The sequence below is a fragment of the Triturus cristatus genome, chromosome 7, assembly GCF_964204655.1.
Source record: "Triturus cristatus chromosome 7, aTriCri1.1, whole genome shotgun sequence".
In the NCBI taxonomy this organism is placed as follows: Eukaryota; Metazoa; Chordata; class Amphibia; order Caudata; family Salamandridae; genus Triturus; species Triturus cristatus.
This window is the reverse complement of record NC_140590.1, coordinates 1,295,794,138-1,295,818,971: the sequence shown is the minus strand read 5'-3', so window position 1 is coordinate 1,295,818,971 and position 24,834 is coordinate 1,295,794,138. Positions and strand designations below refer to the sequence as shown.

The 24,834-nt window shown below is 45.2% G+C and overlaps 1 protein-coding gene and 1 long non-coding RNA gene across 6 annotated transcripts in view; one reads left to right on the top strand and one right to left on the bottom strand.

The window, feature by feature from the left end:
• Nucleotides 1-24,834, bottom strand: part of LOC146811928 (sulfotransferase 1C4-like) — a 577,890-nt gene that overhangs the window by 174,271 nt on the left and 378,785 nt on the right. For all 5 annotated transcript variants that reach the window (XM_085618898.1, XM_085618896.1, XM_085618895.1 and 2 more), the window contains 3 exons: nt 21,834-21,959; nt 21,635-21,732; nt 1,847-1,973 (listed from right to left, as the gene is read on the bottom strand). In XM_085618898.1, the coding sequence (XP_085475024.1) occupies nt 1,847-1,973; nt 21,635-21,732; nt 21,834-21,959 (351 nt within the window). The remainder of the gene's footprint in view (nt 1-1,846; nt 1,974-21,634; nt 21,733-21,833; nt 21,960-24,834) is intronic.
• On the top strand, nt 166-17,306 carry LOC146811929 (uncharacterized). Its single transcript, XR_014966802.1, has 3 exons — nt 166-231; nt 4,865-5,063; nt 16,004-17,306. It is a non-coding gene; the product is annotated as an uncharacterized LOC146811929 (long non-coding RNA).

Sequence of the window (24,834 nt, the reverse complement as noted above, 5' to 3'; positions counted from 1 at the left end):
TGCACGTTGAGACAAAATGTTAGCCAAAAAAAACGTGGTTGGCAAATCGTGTGCCAGACTGGAACTGCCGAGAACAATGCCAATCGCAAAATGGTGGCACGCACCGGTGACGCCACACCGGATGGCTCCCGGCATCAACGTGCTCCACAACGTCCATAACAGCAGGAACCCTTGCGGGGCAGCAGCCGTCAGGAGGATCGAATGAAGAGAGCGCAAAAGAGCTGGACTGAGGTAAGACTGCGCGCGCTCTGATCTGTAAGCGCAGACTGTGCATAGCTCGTGACAAGTTTGAAAGAGTGATAACGGTTCAACTGCCATGGTGCAACCGAAACCGCTATAGGCAAAAAACGGCAAGAAAGTACTCACTGTCACTGAACAAACACCACCACCCTTGCACACTGAATCCTAGCAGCTGCCTAAATAACCCCAATTCCCTAGATTAGCGCAGCTGATTTTTTCCTTCAGTATCGTAGGTCACAATCTGCTTGCCACAATGACCTCAATTGCCAAATGAGCACAGTCTCGGAGGTTACTGTAGTAATGTAGTACTTAGTAATATTGTATTGTGCATACCATTGTAGAGAATGTAGTCGTAGAACGTAGAGTGTTCTCATATTCTGTATTCCATTAGAGCTAGAGAATGTTAGAGTTCAGATGAAAGGTAGCAGAGGACGTGTTCACAGCTTTACCTGACTGTTGGCAGAGGTTACCAATAAATAGCTGTTCCACTTCAAGAGTGTCACCGAGTGGTTGCTAAAGTTACACTTCGTCGTTAGATGTCCGCCAGAGCCCTCGCACACCGCACTAACTTCCTTCCAAAAAACAAAATATTGTGCAGTTCTTTCTCCTTACAGCGCGTCTCCATCGCAGTGGGCACAATTCACAGCCCAACACCCCCACAACCGCTCCTCACCAGCCAGTTGAGAGGTAATCAGTGCTTGAGTGCTTGCGCTGCTCCACGTCGTCTTGTGATAAATCCTCTCAGAAGCGCTGCTCCTTGATGGGCTGCTTGACAATCCACACAGCTCCTGGTCAGCTTGGAGACATGCGCTTCCGAAATCGAAGGCAGATTCCGCTCAAATCAGAGGCAGTCTTCACTCAGGAGATATGCGCCCAACAGCCCACACCATCTGCTTCTGTTCACAGCAGATAACACACGCAGGTTCCCTGCTCCAGTTAAGACTTCTGCCACTGCACCTGTTGCGCCACAATGAAACTCTTGTATCTGGAGAGACTGTCCAAACGCACAAATATTCCAAAACAGCAGGATGACAAAGCAGGCTCCTCAGAAGTGAACAATCAAACGCCCATGCTGCAGGGTGTCCAGATAGTAAAGGACACTGGTGGGGCTGACCAGGGCATTTCCTCGAAGTACCTTGAAATTCCATTTGACATGTTACAATGTCCTAAAATAAATCCTTATTTTCTTAGATCCTTAGTAGACAGTCTTCCTTCCTCCACCCGTAGGTTCTTTAAAATCGTCGCCAAAACGTAATGAACAGAAAATCCTTGAGCCAATATACAAAACAGGATAAGTTTATTTGAGTTTAGTTCCAGGTTAGGTTTCAAGTAGGTAAGTCGAAGATAGCAAAGCCCCACCAGGAGCAGCCTCCCTGCTGCTCAGCCTGCATTCACCAACTGACACTCCACACATCACCAGACCCCCAAGCCTTCCGTGACATCACACACATCCAGCATTCCAAACATCATCAAGCACACCAGCACTCATTCTGGCTGAGCAGTAGGGAAGAGACAGCTAGGGAAGAGGAATGGCAACACGTAAGTTATAACACACATGTTAAGGAAAAGGGGCACGACGTAGATGATCTAGAAATAAAGAGCTTACGATTCCCTTTCATGAATTTCTGTAGGTACTCCTCCCAGGGGCCCGGCTCTGGTTGCATTTTGTTCATACGGTCAAAGTGGTAGTAGGAAACGACATTGTCCTTTGGATTTCTGGCCACGTAAATCACCTGATGGTGAGAAAGAAGGGTGGGGGTGTTTAAGGACAAGGAAGTCTACTGGATTTCAAACCGATGTTGAGGAAGAGTAGAAATGCCATGGAATCAGCAGAGGATTTGCAGACATTTACAAATAGAGTAAGGAGGATGTTATAATCTTGAACAATGAAAACTATAGTGCCAGACACAATATTGATTTGTAAATTGTATAGGATGAGGACCTGGAATGCTAGACATTATCAACAACACAAATTGAGCACAACTGGAGAGTAGCCCAGCGTGTCTGAGCCAATGCATCCTAACTGTGACCCCCTAAACTTTGCACCATCACACTGACCATGTCAACCAGGTCATGAACTCTTTCACTGACACTGTACCAACATCTGTGGCACAGTGCTTCTGAGAACCTTTATGCAGAAAAAGAACGGAGAGAGTGTGAACTAGAGTTAACAAGAGGAAAAAGGAGAGGAGGACAGAAATAAAATGGGTATATAGAAAAGGGAAATTAGGAAGGGGAGAAGAGAACATGATGGGGGAAAGGAGGAAAACACAAAATGAAAGAACGGTGAATGAAAGTTAAAGTGAAAGGGTGAAAAGAGGGAAAATATGAGAGGTGAAAGGATGGACAGAAGAACATGTGACAAGAAGGATGGATGCATTGAAAAGGCATCATCAAAGGGATAGATTAGTAGAAGGGTAAAAGGATAAAAGAAGGGGTGGCAGGTTGAAGTGAGGCATAAGATAGATGGGTAAGTGGATGGAAGGATGAACAAAAGGGTGACAGAATGAATGGGTGGAAATATGGATGGATGGACAGAAGAGTGGATGGATGAATGTGGGTTGGATGGATGGATGGTAGAAAGGTCAACAAAAGGATAGTGTAGTAGCTCTCAACTTGTCGTCTAGTGACCCCTCGGGGACCGCAAAGACTACTCAGGGCGTTACACACTAGCAGTGGCGGCTCACAGAGAGTGCTGCTGGGTGGTGAGGCGGGGCAATGTGGGGGGTAGTGGAGTCTGACATACGATGGTCAGGAGCAAGGTAAGTAATTAAATAAATAAAACAATTTACCTTGCACGCGCTGCATCGCCCAGTTGGCGATGCAGCGTGCGCAAGGTAAATTGTTTTTTTTTATTACTTACCTTACTCCTGTCCATCGTATGTTGGACTCCACTACCCGCACCCTACCCCTGCCCCGCCACACCGCCCGCAGCACTCCATCGGCGAGCCGCTACTGCACACTAGTAACACACTAATGTACATGAATAACGAAGCAAAAAGTAAAATTTAAAATTTGAAAACACTTTATAAATGTGAAGGGGATTTGAAATTGGAGGCTAAAAATTAAGTTTGGATCCTCAAATTGATTCTTGGGAGCATGGCAATGCCTTTATATAGAATGGATAATGGGTGACATTGATTGTATTTAGGAGAGCTCCACCTTCATATCAATATTAAACTGTGTTCTTCTAAATATTTGTTTGAGAATTAAATACAATATTTCATCATTTGTGTATTTGTTTAATGACTGCTTGTTTGTTTCTGCATTTTTTTGTACTGCTTTGTGGTTCAAATCATCGAAAAGGCTTAGGCTAGGGTCCCTGGCTTCCAGGTATGACTCAGTGGGGGGTCCCTGTATTGCAATAATGATTCAGTGGGGTACCTGGTTCCCAGTAATGATTAAGAGGGGATCCAAAGATGTCAAAAGGTTCAGAATCACTGGGATAGACTGTTCAATATATGGATGGCTGGATGAATCCACATGTTGATAGATGTAAGAGTGAAGGGAACCATTCTAAGGCAGGTAGGGCTCACTCGCTTTGCCAGCTTTTTGTAAATAAAGGCTTAGGGCAAAGTGGATTATTTTAATTGTTTTGCACTCCCTTGATAAGAGGAACTGAAAATGTTAAATACAAGTATAGAGATCATATTTCCTTTTGCCTTTATTGAACAAGGGAACAGATATCATGAAAATATCCAGAAGACGATCCAGCGTAAATCTTGTCAAAAGGTAATTGATTTTCAAGGCCACTGACTAACACATAAGGTGAGTGAAGTGGAATTCATACGAGGAGGTAAGCCGGTAAGAAAAGAAGATTTTTTCAGCAATTACAGCACCCACAGCCAGGTGCCCCCGCTGAGTACCAGGATCTCCACCAACTGATTAACATTGGCAGAATCCTGGCACGCATCGTTCAGGACCCTACCGTGGAACTACATTCAAACAAACCCATGAGCTGTGAGACACGTTCTTGTGCTGACAGCACGAGAACGTCCAATAATTACATGCAGCATACTACAACTTCTCTCTTTCCACCAAACAAAAGTGAAAAGAGGAATGAAAAATCAGTAAAAACAAAATAACATTTTTAAGACAAAACATAGTCATTCAATTTAACAGGCAATCTTCTTGAGCAATTGCCCAAAACAACAGGTGAAGCAGATGCAAGCCCAGTAATATCATAAGGAACCTTATTATGCAATTGTCCACCAGTAGACTCATCAGAATCCCTATGAGAAGCAAACAAAGAAGCAACAGATGAAGAATCATGTAACCAGGTTGTCCAGTCAGATTGTTCCAACTGCTGCTTTGATCATTTGAGTAAAGAGGAAACTTGTGAGTCAGAAAGGCGAACAAGTGATCTCTTGTTCCACCATCACTTATAACCAAGGAGTGCTGTACGTTTGGTCACATTTGTAACCTGCACAGGAAAAGAAAATTTAGACAAGCCTTTTGTCACCCTTTTTGGATTCTTAATAAGAACCCAATCATTGATCTTCAAATCAGAACCATTAAAAATTTTCTTTTGATCATGCACAGATTTCATATAAGCTTGTTTTTCTAAAACTCGAGATGCAAGATTTTTGTCATTGAATGTACCCTTGAAATGTTTATTCTGCAGCCAATTGGAACACAACAGTGAACATTCCTACCTTTAAACAGGGGAAAAGGAAGAAGACCTTTGGTGCAATGTGGCGAAATGTTATATGACCATAATTTGTCCTCACGAAAGTCCTGAACATCTTTTCCTGAGGAAAGGGCTGCTTGAATGGCATCCTTGACCAATCTGTTATCCCTTTCAACAAATCTATTAGATGATGGTGAGTATAAAGCAACCTTGAAATGAGTGATATCCTTCTCTGCTAAAAATGCTGAAAATTCTGAGAAATTAAATGTGTACCATTGTCACTAACAATAATGGAGGGTGAACCTTCAATGGTAAACACCTTCCTCAAAAATCTGATGGCATTAATGGAACTGGGTGAATCACAAAACATATGGTAAATCCATTTGGAATGATAATCCATCAGTATAATTAGATATTTTAAATCATGAGATAAAAGATCATAAGGACCTGAAAAGTCTATTGCGACCTTTTTCCCATGGTTTACTTGGAAATGGAACAGGATGTAAGGGTGTATTCATAACTTTCCACTTCTTGTCTGATAAGAGGCACTCAGAAGCCCAGGTCAAGTTTTATATTGATTCATGTTCAAAGGATGGCCACCAATAATACAGCTTAATGAGTTGCAAGGTTTTTGAAATGACCATGATGTGCACACTTAATGATATTCTCTCTTAAACTCGATGGGGGAACAAAAGATTCATGTCTCATAACCATGCCATTAACCAAAGAAAGTTCAGAGGCAACCATGGAAAAGGCTTTTAACTCATTGCAAAGTTTCCTATTTTCTGGCCAACCCTTTACAATATATTGCATGGCCAGTTTAAGGATATCATCCTTGCTATAAGCTTCTAACCATACTTGTTCAGTAATATTAGGACACTCTTTGATGGCATCAAGTGCCGCGACAACACACTCTGTGTCCTCAACACTGTCCATATCAGAAACATCATGGAAGGCCATACGTGACAGGCAATTAGCCCTGAAATTCCTTCCTCCAGAAATATGTTTGATAGAAAAATGAAATTCTTGCAATTTTGAAAGTAACCTAACCAGTCTGGCAGAGGTTCCCCCAAGTCCATCACCACTGAGTAAATGTGTAAGAGGTTTATGGTCAGTGAATAGTTCAAACTCTCGCCCCCAAATGTAATTCCTGAACTTCTCAATTGCCCAGACACAAGCAAGTGCTTCGCGTTCAATTGTACTGTAATGGGTCTCTGCTGGTTTAAGCATTCTTTTTTTTTTTTTTTTTTTTTTTTGAAACCGTTTATTGCAAAGTTCAAAGAATATACAAAGATGGGCCTACAACCTTCAGGCCGGCCGCTAGCAAACAAGAGGAGCATATGATACACACAGTAGAACGCATGCTGCGGCAAAGGGAAACGTACAGGAGTTACAGCGTTGATGGCCACACCATCCGGACCCCACATAACGGTTTCTTTTAAACATAAATAACAACAAAAAAATCAAACCACCAGGCAACCCACAATCGAAAACAGCAGCATGTGCTCCCCTAGAAGGGGGACCCTACCGATCCATAGGAGTATCAAGGGGGGGAGAAGGTCAGGACAGGGACTGGGTGGATTTCGTGCCCGGTACCGGAGAGCTAAACCGGCTAGGGGGACTGGGCAGGCGATGATCAGGCAATAACGGCGGGGTACAGATTCCCCCGCGGTAGGCGTTCCAGGGGCCCCATACTTTCACCCATGTCCCAGGCTTACCTCTCGCTACATACACCACCTTTTCCCGAAACATGCACCAGTCCATATTTTCCTTCCAGGCCGAAACAGTCGGGGACCTCTGGGAACCCCACAGTTGAGCAATATCGCGCTTGGCCACCATATATCCCAGAGTCACCCACCACGTCTGTGGCGCCGAGTAGTCGGTTGGTTCCCACACGTTCAACAAACATCTCCTCGCTTCAGGCAGCAGCGACACACGCGTGACCACCCGCAGGACCTCATGCACACCACGCCAGAATCGCTCCACCTCTGGGCATTCCCACAAAATATGAAGAAAGGTCCCCAAAGAACCACACCCACGCTTACACAACCCGTCCACAGCATAGCCCATACGCAATAGCCTTGGCCCCGTTATGTAGACCCTATGGAGTATCTTGAGCTGGACGAAGCGAAGGCGGGCCGGTATGGCCACCTCTTTCGGGGAGGCCACCGCAGAGACCCAGTCCTCGTCGTCCAGCTCCAATCCATCGGCAACCCAAGCCTCACGAAGATTAGTCAGCAATCCCGAGCGGTCATTAATCAGTTTTTTATAGATCAATGAGATCGTGCTCTCCGGTACATGTCCATCCAGCACTCTATCCTCCAGAGGGGAGTACTCCGGGATGGAGGCGACGTCCGGGAAGGCGGAGCATAGTGCATGACGGATCTGCATATACCGAAAGTACTCCCTGTCCTGCAACTGGAATTCCGTCTGCAGCATCTCAAACGTTTTGAATCCCCCCTCGTCCAGAGATCCCCCACCCTGCTGATGCCTATCATGTCCCACTTCTCGAAGCCCTTCGAGGTCCACAGGGAGCCCAACTGCTCAGATGCATATAGTGGTGACGCCCGGGTCAAACGATCCTTCCACCCCATCGCTACATTAGCCGCGTGCCACACTCGTACCATGACGCGCGTGGGGCCCGTCAGACGTGCGTCGATCGAGCCGGAGTAGAGCGTTCGATTATAGTCACCACCCGGCAGTAGCATCTTGTCCATTTCAAAGGCCGGGTTTAGGGCGGGCCCGTATAGGCCGTGATTAATCGCAGCCAGCTGGGAGGCCCAATAATACCGTTTGATATCCGGGAGGGCAATCCCCCAGTCATACCACGGGAGCGTCAGCTTCGCCAGGGCGATACGCGGTCTCCCGTCCCAGAACAGGCGGCGTTGCAAACTCTCCACCTCGCGGAAGTAGCGCGCCGGGACGAGGTCCATTGTATTCTGCAGCGCGTACAGGAAACGCGGTAGCGACATCATCTTAAACAATGCCGCCCGGCCGAGCGGCGAGAGCGGCAAACGCTGCCAACGCACGACATCCTCCTTCAGACGCTGGAGGGGGGGAAGCAAGTTCCAATCATACCGGGCCTCCGCGTCCAGGGTAATGAAGACACCCAGGTACCTAAATCCCTGCGGGGCGATCTGGATAGGACAGCCCCGCGGAAGGATAGGAGCCTCCCCAGAGAGAACATACACGCACGATTTAGCCCAGTTGATGACAAGGCCGGAGTTACGACCAAATGAATGCAATACATCAACCAGTACTATCAGTGATTTACGTGGGGAAGCCAGGTACAGGAGAATATCGTCAGCGTATAGAGATACGCGGTCCTCATACTCGGGGGTCCAGCGGAGACCACGAATAGAAGGTTCCCACCGCAGCCACTCCGCCAGGGGCTCCAAGGCAAGCGCAAAAAGGAGCGGCGATAACGGGCAGCCCTGCCGCGTGCCCCTGCCCAACTCAAACGGAGCCGACACTCTACCGTTCACAACCACCTGCGCCAGTGGGCCAGAGTACAACAATTTAACCCAGCTAATAAACCCTGGGCCAAACCCAAATTTCGCGAGCGTCGCCCAAATATATGGCCATTCAAGTGTGTCAAACGCCATAGTGGCGTCCGAAGACGCCAAGATGGCCGGCTCCCGTATGAACGGGACACGTGCGAGCACCCCATGCAAACGCCGCAGGTTAAGCGCTGTGTTGCGATGGGGAATAAAGCCGGACTGGTCCTGGTGGACCAAGTCACACACTACGCCGACCAGCCGATTGGCCAATACCTTGGCGAGAATTTTGGGCTCTGCATTCAATAACGAAATGGGTCGATAGGACGTGACCCGGTCCCGTGGCCTCCCCTCCTTGTGGATAACCACGATGGTAGCCAGACGCTGGTCTAGCGGGAGGGAACCCACCGAGTGGGCCGCAAGGAACATAGCACGGAGATGCGGCGCCAGCGTATCCGGTCGCAGTTTATACAACTCGACGGGAAGACCATTAGGACCCATGGCCTTGCCGGAAGCGACCGAGCGTATGGCGAGGGCAATTTCTTCGGAGGTTGGAGCGGCGTCCAACGACACTCTGTCCTCCTCCGAAAGGGAAGGCAGCGCGATATCTCTGAGCAGGGCATGGGAATCCTCTTCAGAGCGGGAAGACACCGGGGAATACACCCCATGGAAATAGTCCGCGAAGCAGGAGACAATTTCCTCCGGTTCAGTGACACACACACCATTCGTTTTCTCAATCAATGGGACAACTCGACTCGCTCTCTCCTTTTTGTCCAGCCACGCAATCAATTTACCAGCCTTATCACCCACATCATACAGTCTCCCCTGTTGCTCTCTACTGAGGCCCCTGGCCGCCTCCGTGACGAGGGCCTTATAGGCCGCTTGCTTGAGTTGGAGAACATGTAATTTGTCATCCATCACCCCACATTCTAGATCCCCCTCCAACTCGGCTATCTCAGCTTCAACACGGGTCACCTCCTCCCGCTCGCGCCTCCGGGAGTGGGAAATAAGGGACAGGGCCTCTCCTCGGAGTACCGTCTTAAACGCCTCCCACAGTGAGACCGCCGATGACACAGACCCCACATTCTCGTCAAAATAGCGCTTAAGGGATTTAATCAGCTCTGCGCGAATGGTGGGGTCACGCAGGTACCAGGGATTAATCGGGACCACCCTACCCTCTCCCCTGAAATAATATCAAAGTGCAACAAGAGTGGAGAGTGGTCCGAAATACCCCGTGCCAAATGGCGCACCTCCCCTACCCTCCCAACGGGTGCCGCCGGAACCAGGACATAATCTAGCCGTGAGAGACTACCATGAGCCCCTGAATGGAAGGTGTACTGTAGCTGCGTGGGATGTTTTAAACGCCATATCACAACACTGAAACAACCTGGGTCTGGGACTGAGTAAAGAATCAACAACACTGTGGGGTTTACCGCCAGTTGTGGGTCACTTCCCATGCGGGACCTGTTCAGTATGTCCACAAACTCGGCATACTACTGAAGTAGATATTGGGACTGATAGACCTTGGTCCCTCAAAGCACATACGAACTGCAACAGTGAAAGGGTGATCTATCTAATTAAATGCCCCTGTAATAAGTACTATGTAGGTATGACATCACGTAAGGTCAAAGTGAGAATCTCGGAGCACAAAAGCACCATTCGGTGCAAGAAAAGTGCGACTAAGCTCACTAACCATTTTGTATCAGTGGGTCATAAGGAGAACGAGCTGCAATGGGTCATTCTTGAACAACCATGCATCCCACCTCACATTACTGACATTCAGAAGTTCCTTTTACTCAGAGAGCAGAGGTGGGTGCACAGACTGCACTCTGATACAGAGGGCTTGAATGATGAGATTCCTTGGCTGTTGCTATAATTCTTCCTTTTAATGAGGGTCTAGATAAGGATTTATCTACATATCAGACAATTGATACGATTGGGAGGTCTTGATGTAGACATACTCACCTTACTAAGACTGTCTATAAATGCCTATCTGTATCTGTATTTTACATTGAACACTCCTGGTTATTTTTTGGGCTTAATAAGACACTGCCCAGAGTTAAGTACTTTGGTTTTTCACATTGTGAAGGTTATGATGTCTTCCACTCTTAACCTACTCGTTCGCTATCTGAACGTGTATAGTAACATTCTGATTATGCTACGAGCATGAGCGGGCAGGGTACAGTATTGAGTGGTTTTTTGAGCTGGTTACAGATACCATACCTGCACATTGCGGGTGTTTCGTATACACCCTCAGGTGATCCTTTGATTCGTGTGCTATGCTATTTTATCACCCTTTAGTAAACATTATCTCCATATTAGTAATGTCTGGGGTTAGGGCACAATATTAAGTGTGTTACACATCATACACGCGTATTGAGAGTAAGGGACTGGAGCTTACCGTCCGTGTCTCTGCGCATGCGCTTGTTTTGGAGAAACGCGCGGCTTTGTAGATGCAAGTATATTGGGAGTTGATCTTCTACTGGATTACTTATGGTAATATTGCATATACAATATTAATGCTAGCGGGTAGTTCACACTTTAGACTAGCTTCCGGAGACTACACATGCGCATCGCGGTATAGATCAGTGTTCCTGTCTTTGCGCATGTGCATTGCTTCGGATTACAGGCATTGCTGTGGCCACCTATACTGGTCCACCACACCTGAAGCGATTACAGAGAAAGCAGGATAAATAGACAGTGCTCGCTCGTCCGCGGTTACCTCCGGTCTTGACTCTAAGACCGCCCTGGGGTACCGACGGACAGGTGAGCTTAAACTTTGAATATGTGTAACTTTGTGAACTTCGGTGCGTACCTACTGCCTGTTTCGTATCCTGCCACTCTAGTATTTTGACTGAATTGTCTCGTTGATCTCAGATACTTGATAACGCAGAGAGATCACTTGTCTTATTTAAATCAGTCAAGTCTGGTCTTACCGTTCATGTGCAAGGACCTGTATGAGCAACTAAGGGGCTTGCCTCTTTAGGATACTTTTCTATGTGGTATTTCCAATTGCCTAGCAAACACCTTAACAATGGGAACGGTATTAAACACTTACACCGGTCTCACTAGGCTCTTTTAATTTCCTATTTTTCTAACGTTTGGACTGACCATCTTTTGCCATCCATTGCATTGTATGGGTGTTTCTCAGTTTTTATACCATGCCTTCAAGAGGAGAGTTTTTTCAGGTATGGCCGGTTGTTACCTGTTTTCTCTCCTATTCTGTTTTTATGTCTAGAGCGGGGCCCCTTTCCCTGAGTTGAGACCAGGTTGAGGTGAGGGCAGTGCCCACTTGTTATGGGTAAGTGCAATTCAATTTACAACATTGAATGCCATTCATCATTAATATATGTATGATTTAGGTCATTTAAGATTTATGACCTCTGATTATGTTTGTACACAATTGGCCATTGTATTTTTTCACTTTTTTCCACAGGCATCCGGTTTTGATTGTTCCTGACCTGACCGGTGCGGTAGGATTAGTTTATTCACATACCCTTTTTGAAATACTTTGTTGACACGTTTTCACACTCAACCACAGCAGTAATCTAGGTCCTGACGAATGCCCTGATACTTTTGATCTGGTGTGGGCAGAAACATGTTGACCGATCATGCTATGGACAATAGCATAATGACAAAATTATTTATGCCATATTGCCATTTTGCTTCTTAATCTTGACAAGGATCCTCTACCATTAAAGACTTTTTGAGCATCCTTAGCCATTTTTAAATTCACTTTATTATTTTTACTGCTGATTTTAGGATCTCCCGTTTGGCTCCTTGGGTAGGATTTCATCACAGACAACACCCGCGAGGGATCAGGTGACTATCCTCCTTTGGTGCTCCTTCCATGCTAGCGACCGGTTCACTGCTTTATGAACTGGTCCAGCAGGTTGGAGCAGGCAGACCCAGATGATAACAACAAATAACCACCTTAAGTGATTGATGGGTCCTGTTTCAGGAGAGGCTCTCTTATAGAGTTGTCACTTTTATATTGGGGTTCACCTTGGCTATTTTGTGCACGTTCTTTACTCAGTCCCAGACCCAGGTTGTTTCAGTGTTGTGATATTGCTCTTTAGGGGAATTACAACCTGCTGGTCTACAAATTTTCCCTTAGACCTCCACCCACATTTTTTTGTGATATTAATGTTTTAAACGCCAACAATCCACCAGCCCCAGGGTATCCAAAAGGCCAGATAACCACGCTTGGGCCCGGGGGAGATCCCTAGGGGGGTGACGATCCACAGTTCCGGAAACTACAGCATTAAAATCCCCCCCCCCACCACTAGAATCCCCTCCGGAAGGCCAAGGAGGAGGCGCCCCAGGTCCGCAAAGGTGGTCGTCTGCAGCCCCGGCGGGACATATACTGACACAAAAACGACCACTCTGCCCACCAAAACCGTGTAACGTCCCCTATCGTCATGGCGCACCTCATCAATCGCCAACGGGAGCGAGTTTTTAACCATAATGCCCACACCCCTTGAACCAGACGTGAAGCCCGAATGGGCCACGAGGCGGTAGCCCCGTCGATTCATAGCGCAAAAGGAATTGCCAATGAGGTGCGTCTCCTGCAGAAAAACTATATCGGGCGAAATTCGCTTCAAGAACTGCAGGACCACACCTCGCTTTATCCTGTCCCCCAGTCCATTAACATTCCAGGACAACAAACTCAATCCTCTACCCCCCATCATAAACAGAAGTCATCACTCGTCCCCCAGAGAGCACTATAGAGATAACACAATGATACGTTTGCCTTGTGGTGTAAACAAACAACAACCCACCCCAACCCACCCATCCCAACAAAACTCCCCCCTCCCTGCACCCCTGCATGAGCCCGGACAGCCCCCCCAACTTGCAGTGTGCCTGTCGCCCCTATAGAAGAAACTAGCTAGACCCCCTAGAGGAGGAAAGAGTACCCCTCCTAGACCCCACACAACCTCCATGGGAGGGGAATGTACAAAGACAGACGCTTGATCGAAAATAGCATCGTATTCGTCCAGAGTGAGGCCCAATATTGAACCCTCAGTCACGATCCAGTGGGCCATCTCCTCCCGCCGCCCCCCCCCCGCCATCCCGATCACGATCCCCAGACAGAGTGTCCAGCCAGTCCCCAGCCGCTTCGGGACGATCAAAAAAGTGCGTGCGACCATCCACCTCCACTCGCAGCTTGGCCGGGAAGAGCATGGCGTATTTTAAGTTCAGGTCCCGAAGTCGGCGTTTGACGCCCAGGAAGCTCAGTCTCTGCTTCTGGACCGCTTGGGTGAAATCAGGGTAAAAGTTCACCTCCATATTTTCCAGCTTGACCGGCCCTTGTAGTCTGGAGGCCTGCAGGATCGCGTCTCTGTCCCGAAAGTTAAAAATCCGGGCAATGAGAGGTCGCGGAGGGGCTCCGACCTTCGGCCTTCCCCCGGGAACTCTGTGGGCCCTCTCCACGGCAAAAAATCTACTCCGTCCCCGAGGCTGGAGATGGGTAGCGATCAGGTCTTCCACAAATAGATCCGCCACCGCTTCCTCCCGTCCCTCGGGTACTCCGATGATGCGGATGTTGTTCCTCCGGGCCCGGCTCTCGGAATCCTCAAGGCGTCGATCCATAAGTGCACTCGCCTGAGTAAGCCGGCGCACCTCCGTTTGCAGTGCCGCCACCTCAGTCGTAAGGCCCGATGCGGTTTGGGCCAAAGAATCAACTCGGTCGTTGGTCTTGGAAAGATCGGCCCTCACCAGGCCGACATCCACAAGGACCGCGTCGATCTTCTGTGCCAGGGTATCAAACCGCTGGCCCACCGAGGCTTTCATCTCTGAAATGGCGCCCATGACGTCGTGGAGAGTCAGATCCGTGGACAAGTCCGGGGCATCAGAAGGGCCCTCGGGGGACTTGTGCGGTCCGCCAGGAGATCCCCTCTGGAGGGTATAGCGGTCCATGCTGTTGGCCTGATGGACGGTGCCACGCCGGGTCGACTTGGCCTTTGACCGATCTCCATCTTGTTTCGTGGCCATCGCCACTGGTCCCACAATCGCACCAGCAACGCCGTAGAGGGCAGGCAATCAGGGCCACGAGCTCCGGGGGGGGGCACCCCAGATCGGCAGGGTGGGTCACAGCCGGCAGGCAGGCAGGGTCCCCCAGCGAGGCCACACCAACACAAAAGGCTCCGCGATCACACTTGCAGAGACGGTGCGAAAGCAAAAGCGAAAGTGCGGGGTACGCGACTCGCCAGGCCCGGCCCGCCGTTGTTGTTCACTTTGTCACTGGGTCACCCCCCAACGCAAATCCGGGGTCCGGCGAGGAGAAGGCCGCAAACTTCAATCGGTGCTCACTCCGGCACCCGAGGTCCGATTTGAAAACGGGTACCACCTCAACTCAGGTTCACCAACACTGTCCCCTCAACCGAGGCAGGATGAAATCAGGATAGACGTAGGAGGTTGCGGAGGTCCTCGGGAGCCTCGCACCTACGCGGCCATCTTGGTTGCGTGCTAGGCTCCTCCCCGGTTTAAGCATTCTTGATGAAAAAGCTATGGTGTGTTCCTTTCCTGCAACCCACTGACCAAGGACTGCACCCAATCCTGTGAGACTGGCATCCACCATAAGGAAACATCTGGAATCATCTTGAAAAGCATGAAGTGCAGGGGCTTCAACAATGAGTTTTTTTGTTTGATCAAAGGCAGATGAAATCTCATCAGACCAAATAAACTTTGAACCTTTGCGCAATTGGGCACGCAAAGGCTCAACAGTCTGAGTCTATCCTTTAACAAAGCGAGCATGGTACTCTGCCAATCCTAAAAATGATCGAAGAGCATCTTTGTCCTTGGGAGGAACAGCATGACTGATGGCCTTGACAAGCGAAAACTTTGGCTTGATTCCTTGAGATGACAAGGTATGACCTAAGTAATCTAACTGTTGTGTGCCAAATTGACATTTGTCAGATATGATGGTCATACCTGCATCATTCAATTTGCTTAGGACACAAGTTAGATTCTTTAAATGTGTTTCCCAGTCATTGGCAAAGACTAGAATGTCATCTTGATAGGCTTGGACCCCTGGCATATCCTGAAAAAGGTTGTCCATCATTTTTTGAAAGACGCTGGCCGCGGATGCCAGGCCAAAAGTCAGCCTAAGGTATTTGTAGACACCAAAGGGTGTGACAAAAGTGGTGAGATCTTGGGAATCGGCTGTTAAGCAAATCTGGTGATAGGCTGAGCGGAGATCCATTATGGAAAAAGATTTGGCACCCCTAAGCTGGCAAGAAGTTCATGAATTTTTGGGAGGGGATGGCAATCAATTAAGATGTTTTTATTCAAAGTGCGCAAGTCCACACATAGCCTGACCTCACCAGATTTCTTTCGGACAATAACGATGGGAGAAACCCATTCTGAAGAGTTACATGGTGCAATGACCCCATCATCACACAATTTTTTAAGTACTGACTTGAGTTCATCCCTAGCACTGAGGGGTAGTGGACGAACTTTATGTACGAAAGGTTGAGCATGTGGTTTCAGTTTTATCTGATGTTGGAACCCTTTGATGGTGCCCAGTTTGTCAGAAAACAAATTAGGAAATAAATCTAGAATCTTTTTAACATTATGTGAATGATCTGTGACATCGATACAATCTAATGTGTTCACTTCCTTTCTGATCATACAGCTGGCGAATAACCTTGGGGAGGATCACCAAGCACACTGGGATTATCTGAACCAGGAACAAGGTGCAGACCCATCCTAGCAAGATCCTGCCATCTAACTATATTGCGTCCCCTAACTGTGACATAAACTTTTGTGTATATTGACCTTTCAAGACATTCTAACCTTGAGTTAAAATATCCTCACATTTCTATGTCAAATTCTCCAAACGCTTTTGGATTGATGTCTGTTTTTGTCAAAGTAATAGAATCCTGCCACTTCTCAAAAAACATTACATCGGATAAAATAGTTATTGGTGAACCAGAATCTTCCATAATCGAAATCTCAATTTTTCCAAATAATGCAACACCCAAGGGACCTTTAACATGATGAGGATTGAAAAAAGAATTTCATTCAATTGAAACAATCATATCATGAAATTGTTTTGTACAATCCTCAAGAGATTCTGTAACTTCTATACTATTGACTCAGGCAGGTCTCTTGACAGATTTGCAAACATTTTGAAAATGGCCAATTTTTTGGCATGAAACACATCTTTTTCCTGAAGCGGGACACATGGGATGATTTCCAAGATGTGATCGGGAACCACACCTGAAACACATTATGTTACCTTTTTTGAAAAGTTGCTTAGAAGATCTATAAACATTAACAGCATTGACCGAATTTCCAGGATCATTTGAAACCGACTTGAAAGAGTTAATAGACTGATCCTGTTGAAGAGCTTTGGATGTAATAATAGACCTTTCAATGCTCTTAGCGATATCAATTGTATCTTGTAAGGATGGCTTTCTACAGCTGAGAAGGCGTTCTTGTATTTTTCTGGAATAGCAAGAAAATACTAATTGATCACGTATATATATTTCTGGATCTGCCTCAAACTCACAAGTGGATGCAAGGACTAGTAATGCAGCAATGTATTCATTCACTGTTTCATCCTCGCTCTGTTTTCTCCTGTGGAAATTATGTCTCTCAAGCATAATGTTTGGTTCCTGGTCATTAATGTCTTGCCAAGTGAGCTAAGGCCTCTTTATAAGGATCCCAATGTTCCGCATCCCCAGCTTCGCCAGCTGGTGTGGGAAATGTTGGTAAGTTTTCAAACACATGTTGCGCAGCTAGTCCCAAACGAATAGCCACTTTGCGATCAGGAGAGAATTTTGCCGCATCTATGGTGACAATATGGTTTTCAAAAGCTTTAACCCATTGACGCCATGGAATACTGAGTTTTCCAGGTTGTTGTAAAAAAGGAGGAGGTTGCGCAAATTGCTGAGAAGTAGCCATCAAAATGAATTGGATAAGCTAGGCGATGTAACAAAAAAAAAAAAAGAATACATTTACTGCAAATAAAATTGTGGGTAGGACAATAACAACATTTTCAGTACAGTGGCTAAATGTGCCATATATAAATGAAATGATTTTGGGTGCGTAGTAGTAAAATAAGGTGAGCCTGTCACCGGTATTCACAGTTTCAGGCAAGGCTTTGTATTAACATCAAGACAGAACACTAACGAGAATGAAATTAATTGTAAAGTGCATATGAAAGGTGTGCCTATCACCGTTGAAGAGCGCAGGCTGAATTATACTCAAGAGAAAAGTGTGCCTGTCACTGTGAGGATGTGAAGGTTGGATCCTACCTGGGATCTGGAGATCCGCGATGCGAAGAAACAATGGCAGAAGCAGTGGAGTGGGCTGTGACCTTTCAGCACAGAGTTACAATGGTAACTATCAGAATTAAAATGGCCAACAGTGTGGGGACGCTTGCGTAGAGCGCGATGAACGAGGAATATCAAGATGCTTCGGTGAGGCTGGCTTCCGTTGCTAGGATACACTTACGTAGAGCGTAATGTGCAAGGAGCGTCAGCTTCGATTAAGCTTTCTTCTCTTGCTAAGCAGCAGATCATTGAAAAGGCAATGCCGGAGAAAGTGACGTCATCACCACGCAAGCTTGGAGATACAGTCCGTAATTCAGGAAGCAGGATGCCGGAGAAGGAAATCAGCTGAGAGCCTTCCGCTTGAAGCAGGAGCGATGAGCAGCAATGAAGGGAAGGCTTAAGAAGAATAACCAAATATTTTGAATTGTAGAAATGATGCTGGTGGGTGCCGGATATGTAGGTTCGTCCTTTGTTCATACGAGCAGGCAAGCCGGTAAGAAGAGAACATTTATTCAGCAATTACTGCACCCACAGCCAGGCGCCCCCGCTGCATACCAGGATCTCCAAATGAAGTGGAATTCATACGAGGAGGCAAGCCGGTAAGAAGAGAAGATTTATTCAGCAATTACAGCACCCACAGCCAGGCGCCCCGCTGTTTACCAGGATCTCCACAACTGATTAACGTTGGCAGAATCCTGGCACGCATCGTTCAGGGCCCGACCGTGGAACTACATTCAAACAAACACATGAGCTGCGAGACACGTTCTCGTGCTGACAGCACGAGAACATCCAATAATTACATGCAGCATTCTACAGTGAGCCATACCTTAATATCCTTCCAGATCTCAAGAGTGGGGCTGTTGTATTGGGACATCTCTGGATTTGACAAACCAAAACAATTTACATAACACAGTTCTGAGTAAATACAAGAAAAATCTGAGCTTTTGTTTTCATATTCCTTGTTTAAGGTAAAGGATGATTATAAGGATTGAATGCATAACTTAATGCTAAAACATACCTGCTATGATGCTATTTCTTAGAGATTGATTCCTAGTAAGGGTTCGCGAATCAGTCATCTAAATCTGCCAGTGGTGATGAATTAGAAGCTTCACTAATTTACCTTTAATTACCTACTAATTCTGTGAAGGGCACAGCAATATGTATGTTATTGTTCTGCAGCTTTTCCCATTTTTTAGAATGTTCAGTTTGCGCCAGATAAATGTACATGGCCATCATGGTGAACTCAGAAATCCCATGGTTAGTTATTTACTGGAATATGTAATTTTAGAAAATCAAGGTGATGTAGATCTAGAACATCTTGTGGAACCATGTTTTTTTGCTATTTGAAAATAGAATGGCCAATTATTTCTGTAGTAATCACAGGGCTGGAGGGATGCTTTGGGTTGACGTCTCTAATCTGTAGCCGGCGTTTCTTTCAAGAGATTGAGACTTGATTGATCCTTTACCATTTCTCTCTTTGCCATCATTATATCCAAAATGATTAAAGTCTTATTTCGAGGTTGTCTGAGACGCAGTAGGAACTCTTATGATTCTTGACAAGAAATTGACTACATATCTGTTTCAATCTTTTGTGTCGCCTCTAGAAGGCAATAAGAAGTTTAAGATTGAAAAGGACTTTCCTACGTTTAAGAAATTGATCAATAGATTATCTTTTGTATTGTTGATTTGTATAACGATTCAACAACTTTTACATGGATTAAAGGGAAGTTCTGAAAATGCAACCATGATTTTGATGACGTTCTGGATTATGAAAAAGCCATCCCAAAAGTTAAATTCATGTATGAATTTTTATCTTTCCTCACTCTGGTCTCCAAAATTGCCAAAAGAAGACATGCTGTAGCTAACATTTATAAATATTTCGATGCTTTTCGCATCAGAGGATTGAAGATAAAATTAATCTGAAGCAAGATCTCCAGATAGCTTGAAAAAAACATGGTCTGGGGCTCTCGCATCTCCATTTAGAGCAAAGGTCTCCACCACTCTAGAACTTTCCCGATATATGCTGATACATAGTGCTTCTTTGGCATCATACATGTTTGGTAAATGGGTTGAGACTATCTGATGAGTTCTGGTATTACAATAAACTTATGGGTGGCGTCAAACACATGATGTACACATGTAAGCTGTGGTGCCTTTTGGGGAGAACGTAGGAAAGAAGTTATTGGAGGCTTGTGGGACTGAGATTCCCATTGACCAAGCCCACTTCTGTCAGGTAGCATTTGTATGATCCCCTAGGTCTATGAATGAAAGCGGCATATGATTTCTAGATTTGCTGTTGTTCTAGCCACAAAATCAATCAGATGTAATTACTAAAAAAGCTGGAGACCTTGCATCCCTCACATGGTGTGATTTCTCTCTCATCTTGTTCTATGGTAAATGGGTGAGTTACAGAGTAGTAATTGATTGCCATAATAGTAAATGTTGAATTATGGATTTATGCTATTCATACCCTCTCCTATTGCTCTTTTCTTTCCTATTCTTTGGTATTAATCAGACTACTTTTGTCAATAAAATAAAGATGGATGTTGTGGGATTAAGCATTGTTGAGCTATGATTGATTAGCTGGACAAATTGATATTTTCCGATGCACAACTTTCATCAAAATGCTTCTACATATATCTGAAGCTTCTGTTTTAGAGAGAACAGTTTAAATCATAACTAAAATGGTTGCTGATGCATAGAACTAGATCTGTACAGCCTTGTTTCAGATACTTCCTTCTTTTTGTGAATTTAGATAAAATTATATAAATAAAAAAAGTCTATAGATCATTTAGAGAAGCAGTCTGTGGGTCAGAAAGAGACCATGTAGGTCATTTATAAAAGGAGTTGGGACACACTAAAACCTTGTGAACTTGTTCCAATTAAACTGATATTCTTACAACAGGAAAATATTTCACATGGAGAGACACTGATTCTGTGCTACAGAAGATCTTATCACGAAACAGTCTTATAGCTGGAATTGTCTCCACAGCTCATTTCTGGTTGTAATTGCTGTACATATGTTTGATATTTGTTGATATAGCTAATCTGTGGTATTTCCTCATGTTTATTCTAATTTTTTCTATAAATATTAGCCCCTGATGAAGGGCTACAATAGCCTGAAATGCACTGGGGTGGGAGGATATAAAATATGATTTTCATTGCTGATGAAAAACGTTATTGAAATGAATAAATTTCCTAACATGGTGGAATGATGAACATAAAATACCACCATTGAAAAATTAAAATATTGCAATTCAAAGTTGACGAACATTGGAGTTATTTTGATTAAGTTCCCTCAGAAGAGAGGGACTTTTTGCTGTGCTGAAGGGGACGAACCCCAACACTAATATTTCTCATCTCAAATAAATTGTCCCTTTTAGGTACATCTACAAATGTTTTCTGTAGGGGTTCCTTTCCTTCCAGGAGATGTAACCTGCTTAATCCTAAGGTATTTACAAATTCTAGGATGAGAAAAACGTTCAACTCGTCTTGGTGAGAGGAGATTCCACACAGTAGCAGCCTTTGGCCACACTGATTTGGTTCATGCAGTGCCCTGGATCTATCTTCATTAGTGACCTCCTGTGAGTGCGTGTGAGGGATGGATAGAGAATGATGAATGTCTAGCCTGTTTTTAGACTGGATCTTCCTATGTTGTATGCTTAACAGTCATATCTTGTCATAGATGATCTGCTCCAATACATCGTCCTCCCTTATTGTCTTGATAGTCCTCTATTGTCAACGTACTAATCATGTTGCCTGTGCATGAGTCAAAATGTGTCTATGATGACCCCTAACTTTTATTCATCTGTATCTCTAAGCACATTATTAAAAATAACAGGTTTATGTTTTAACCTGCAATATCATATATTCTGTAGATGTGGTTAGGATGGCAATTTCTTTGAGTTTTTGAACATAGGGTGGAAGGTGCCCCTTCTACCTTTCTCTCACAGCTCCTCCAGTTAAATAACACTAATGTTTCTTACCTTGCACTTCTGCTCCAAGAAGGACTTAGGAACAAGTTGAAATGGGAGGTGAGTTTTAATGACACGAGGGGATGGTGTCTCGAGAAGAAGATCCACACCTGAGTGAGAAAGGGAGGGAAAGAGGATTAATCTCTATTCACAAGGCACTTGAATATCTGTTCCCTAGGCAAGGCTGTACTGTATGATCTTTGATACTCACCAGATGGTACAGACGGACAAGTCATTTCCAGGAAAGGAATCCGGATATATGAGGGAGCTCGGCTAGCTTTTTCTAAGTCACCTCCATTTTTGATCAAATCCACTATTTCCTGTATCCAGGTTGTACCTGGAAATAAGCAATGTTTTATTTATATTATATCCAATAGGCTGTTACCATAACCTCTGTACCTTTCTTGTATCTATCAAATTGGTGATTATTTAGTAGTCCCTATGGTTCCCTCAGTAAGATAGTCCTACACTCTGTCTGTCAGCAGCTGCACCAGAAATACCCATGCAGGGCACAAGTCGAAGGTACATGCGAGTAGATGGCGTATACCCACTACTTTCACAGGGTGGACATTAGAAATATGCTAAACTTGTCCCAGTGTCAATTTCAGACACTGGGACACATTTAGCAGTGCTTGCACGTTGTCTGCTTTTGGTCCAAGCAGCAGCGTGCAGGCGGGGACAGGGCCTATCAGATACCAGCTGCACCCATACCAAAAGCTGAAGTCAAGGAGCTATCAGGCCTTCTTTTGTTGGAGTATCCTGGCTGGAAGCTATCGGGAAGCCTCACACCCAGATGCAATGGAGGAGAAAAAAAAGCACTCAGCTTGTTATCACTTCACAGGTACTTAAGAAAAGCATGCTTTTGACTTTTCCCAGTCCCTGTATATAAAAGATATATATGCATGCACGGTAAGAATGTCAGATGTGTTGGTCTGTCCCATTATTTACACACAAAACTATTTAAATACCACTATTGTGGTTTTTTATAGTGCTTTAGCACTACTCATCTCCATGTAGTCACCCACTTTCATTCACATATAATGAAAATCTGTCATCAGTGTGTTACAGCTTGCAGGAGACATATTAACCCTCTATGCTACTTTATTTCAAAACAGGTTTTAGACAAAACACAGACCTCTCCAGCAACTACATATGCTATCCCCTGGAGTTGTCTTACCATCATTATTATTCCCTGAAACTTAACTGGCACACAGATCTCTACAGCAGGTGCCACAACGCATCAGACATTTTGTGGCAGAGTTAAAAAAATAAATGTATAGGCTGACGCCCAGATTTTGCAGCAATTGTTTGGCACAGCCCCAATACAAAATATAATTTGTTAAATATTGTAAAGTGCTCAAATGTACTTATGGTAGACCTGCAAAAAGCATGCGAGAGCTTAAGATCTGAGCCACTTCTTAGTTGAGCTGAAGCTATGTTCCTAATCAGCTAGAGCCCTAACCATATTCACCTGGTTAATCTTAACACAAGATGTCATTCCACTCAATACCAGGGCATAATATATACCATACAGAGGTGGGCATAAGAGAGAGTAATATCCATAGAGCTATACGATCCCAAGTGGCCTTTTGGACCACACTGCCACTATCTGTGTCAGGTCAGATTGCACTAAAATGGTAATGCTCCACCGTCTCATATATTAACTTCACCAACACAGAACATTTGTATTGCCAGCATGCCTCTTTAAAGACCTCGATTTATTTCTAGGCAACCTGATATGAGGCTCTGGCAAATGACAAGTAGCTCTAGCGAAGCTGAGAGTGACAACCAATAAAGGGGGCTTCTGATCCCAGATTTCTGGAACTATTACATAACTTCACAGATCCAGTGGGTGGCGTAATGACTGGCTGGCACCTTAGCAAAACTGCGAAGGGAATGTACAGACAGTATTCCTTCCTGGCCCAAAACCTCAGCAACGACTTCCCCACCCTAGTCGCCACAGGATGAAATGCCTGAAGCGGGCAACGGCCTGCACACTTCCAACACTGCTGTATGCCTCTGCGATCCCGCTATATGGGTTATTGACAAAGGTTCAGTTACCAGCCGGCATGTACAGTAATGGGAAACCGTTGGGCTCGACACAATAGGACACATATTCACAGATAGTAATCTTGTATCCTTCCCATATATGGTGGAACACAGGCCAATTCCTGCTGTATGGTAGGATTCAGCACGTCATTAAACAACAACGGAATTTGGACCTCCTATAGCCCCCAACCAATGCTATGTTGCATACTCTATACACCATAGGCAGCAATAGCAGGTTGATTTCAAGGACACGGTTGGGTGAGTAGAAGGTCCTTTATTAAGTGCGTAGACGACAGGACGAGTCGGCACATCCAACTCCAACGAAGACCAAGCCCCAACCACCAACTGACACTGACCCCACATTCTATTACCCTGACAACTCCAACAAAAGATCAACAATAGATAAAAGGAAACAAAGAGAAAACATGGGAAACACTTTACAATGCGTTGCAAGATATATATATGTACATATATACACATGAAGTACAATGACCATCAAATAATTTAAGACATAAAATCACGCAGCTTGGAAGATGGAAACCTCATCCTGTTGGGCACACTCCTCCTCCCCCCATCATTCCCACTTCCAGCACATGAATCAACCTTGCTCCTGCAAACATCATGTACAATAGAAATGTTATCTTTATTCCACCATTTTCCATTTTGTAATCTTACTAAATTCTTGCTCACATCCACAACCTTTTGTGGACAAGAAAACCTGGAATCCTTCATGGCGATGATCCTGGGCATTTTGACTGTGACAAAATCACCAACAACTAACTCGGACTCTCTTCCCCAAACACTCACATACTTATTCTGAGCTTGCTGTCTTTTCCTGCCCACATCTTCTAATTTCTTCTTGGAAATGGTGGAAGGCCCCATCCATTGTCTTGTCATCTTAGACGCAGGTAACCTGCCCCTTAGTAAAGCGAAAGGAGATTAATCGGTGTCCGCATTGGGGGTGGTGTGAACCGCTCACAACAACTTGCGTAACTCTTCCTTACAATTCAAACTACTAGACCTGGCTAACTGTATGTTTTCTTTGATAACTCTGTTAAAACGTTCTACCAGTTAATACCCCAAAAAGTTAACAAATCAGAAAATTGAGTGGATATGAATTGACAACCATTATCTGATAAAATTTCACCAGGAACGCCTTCCTT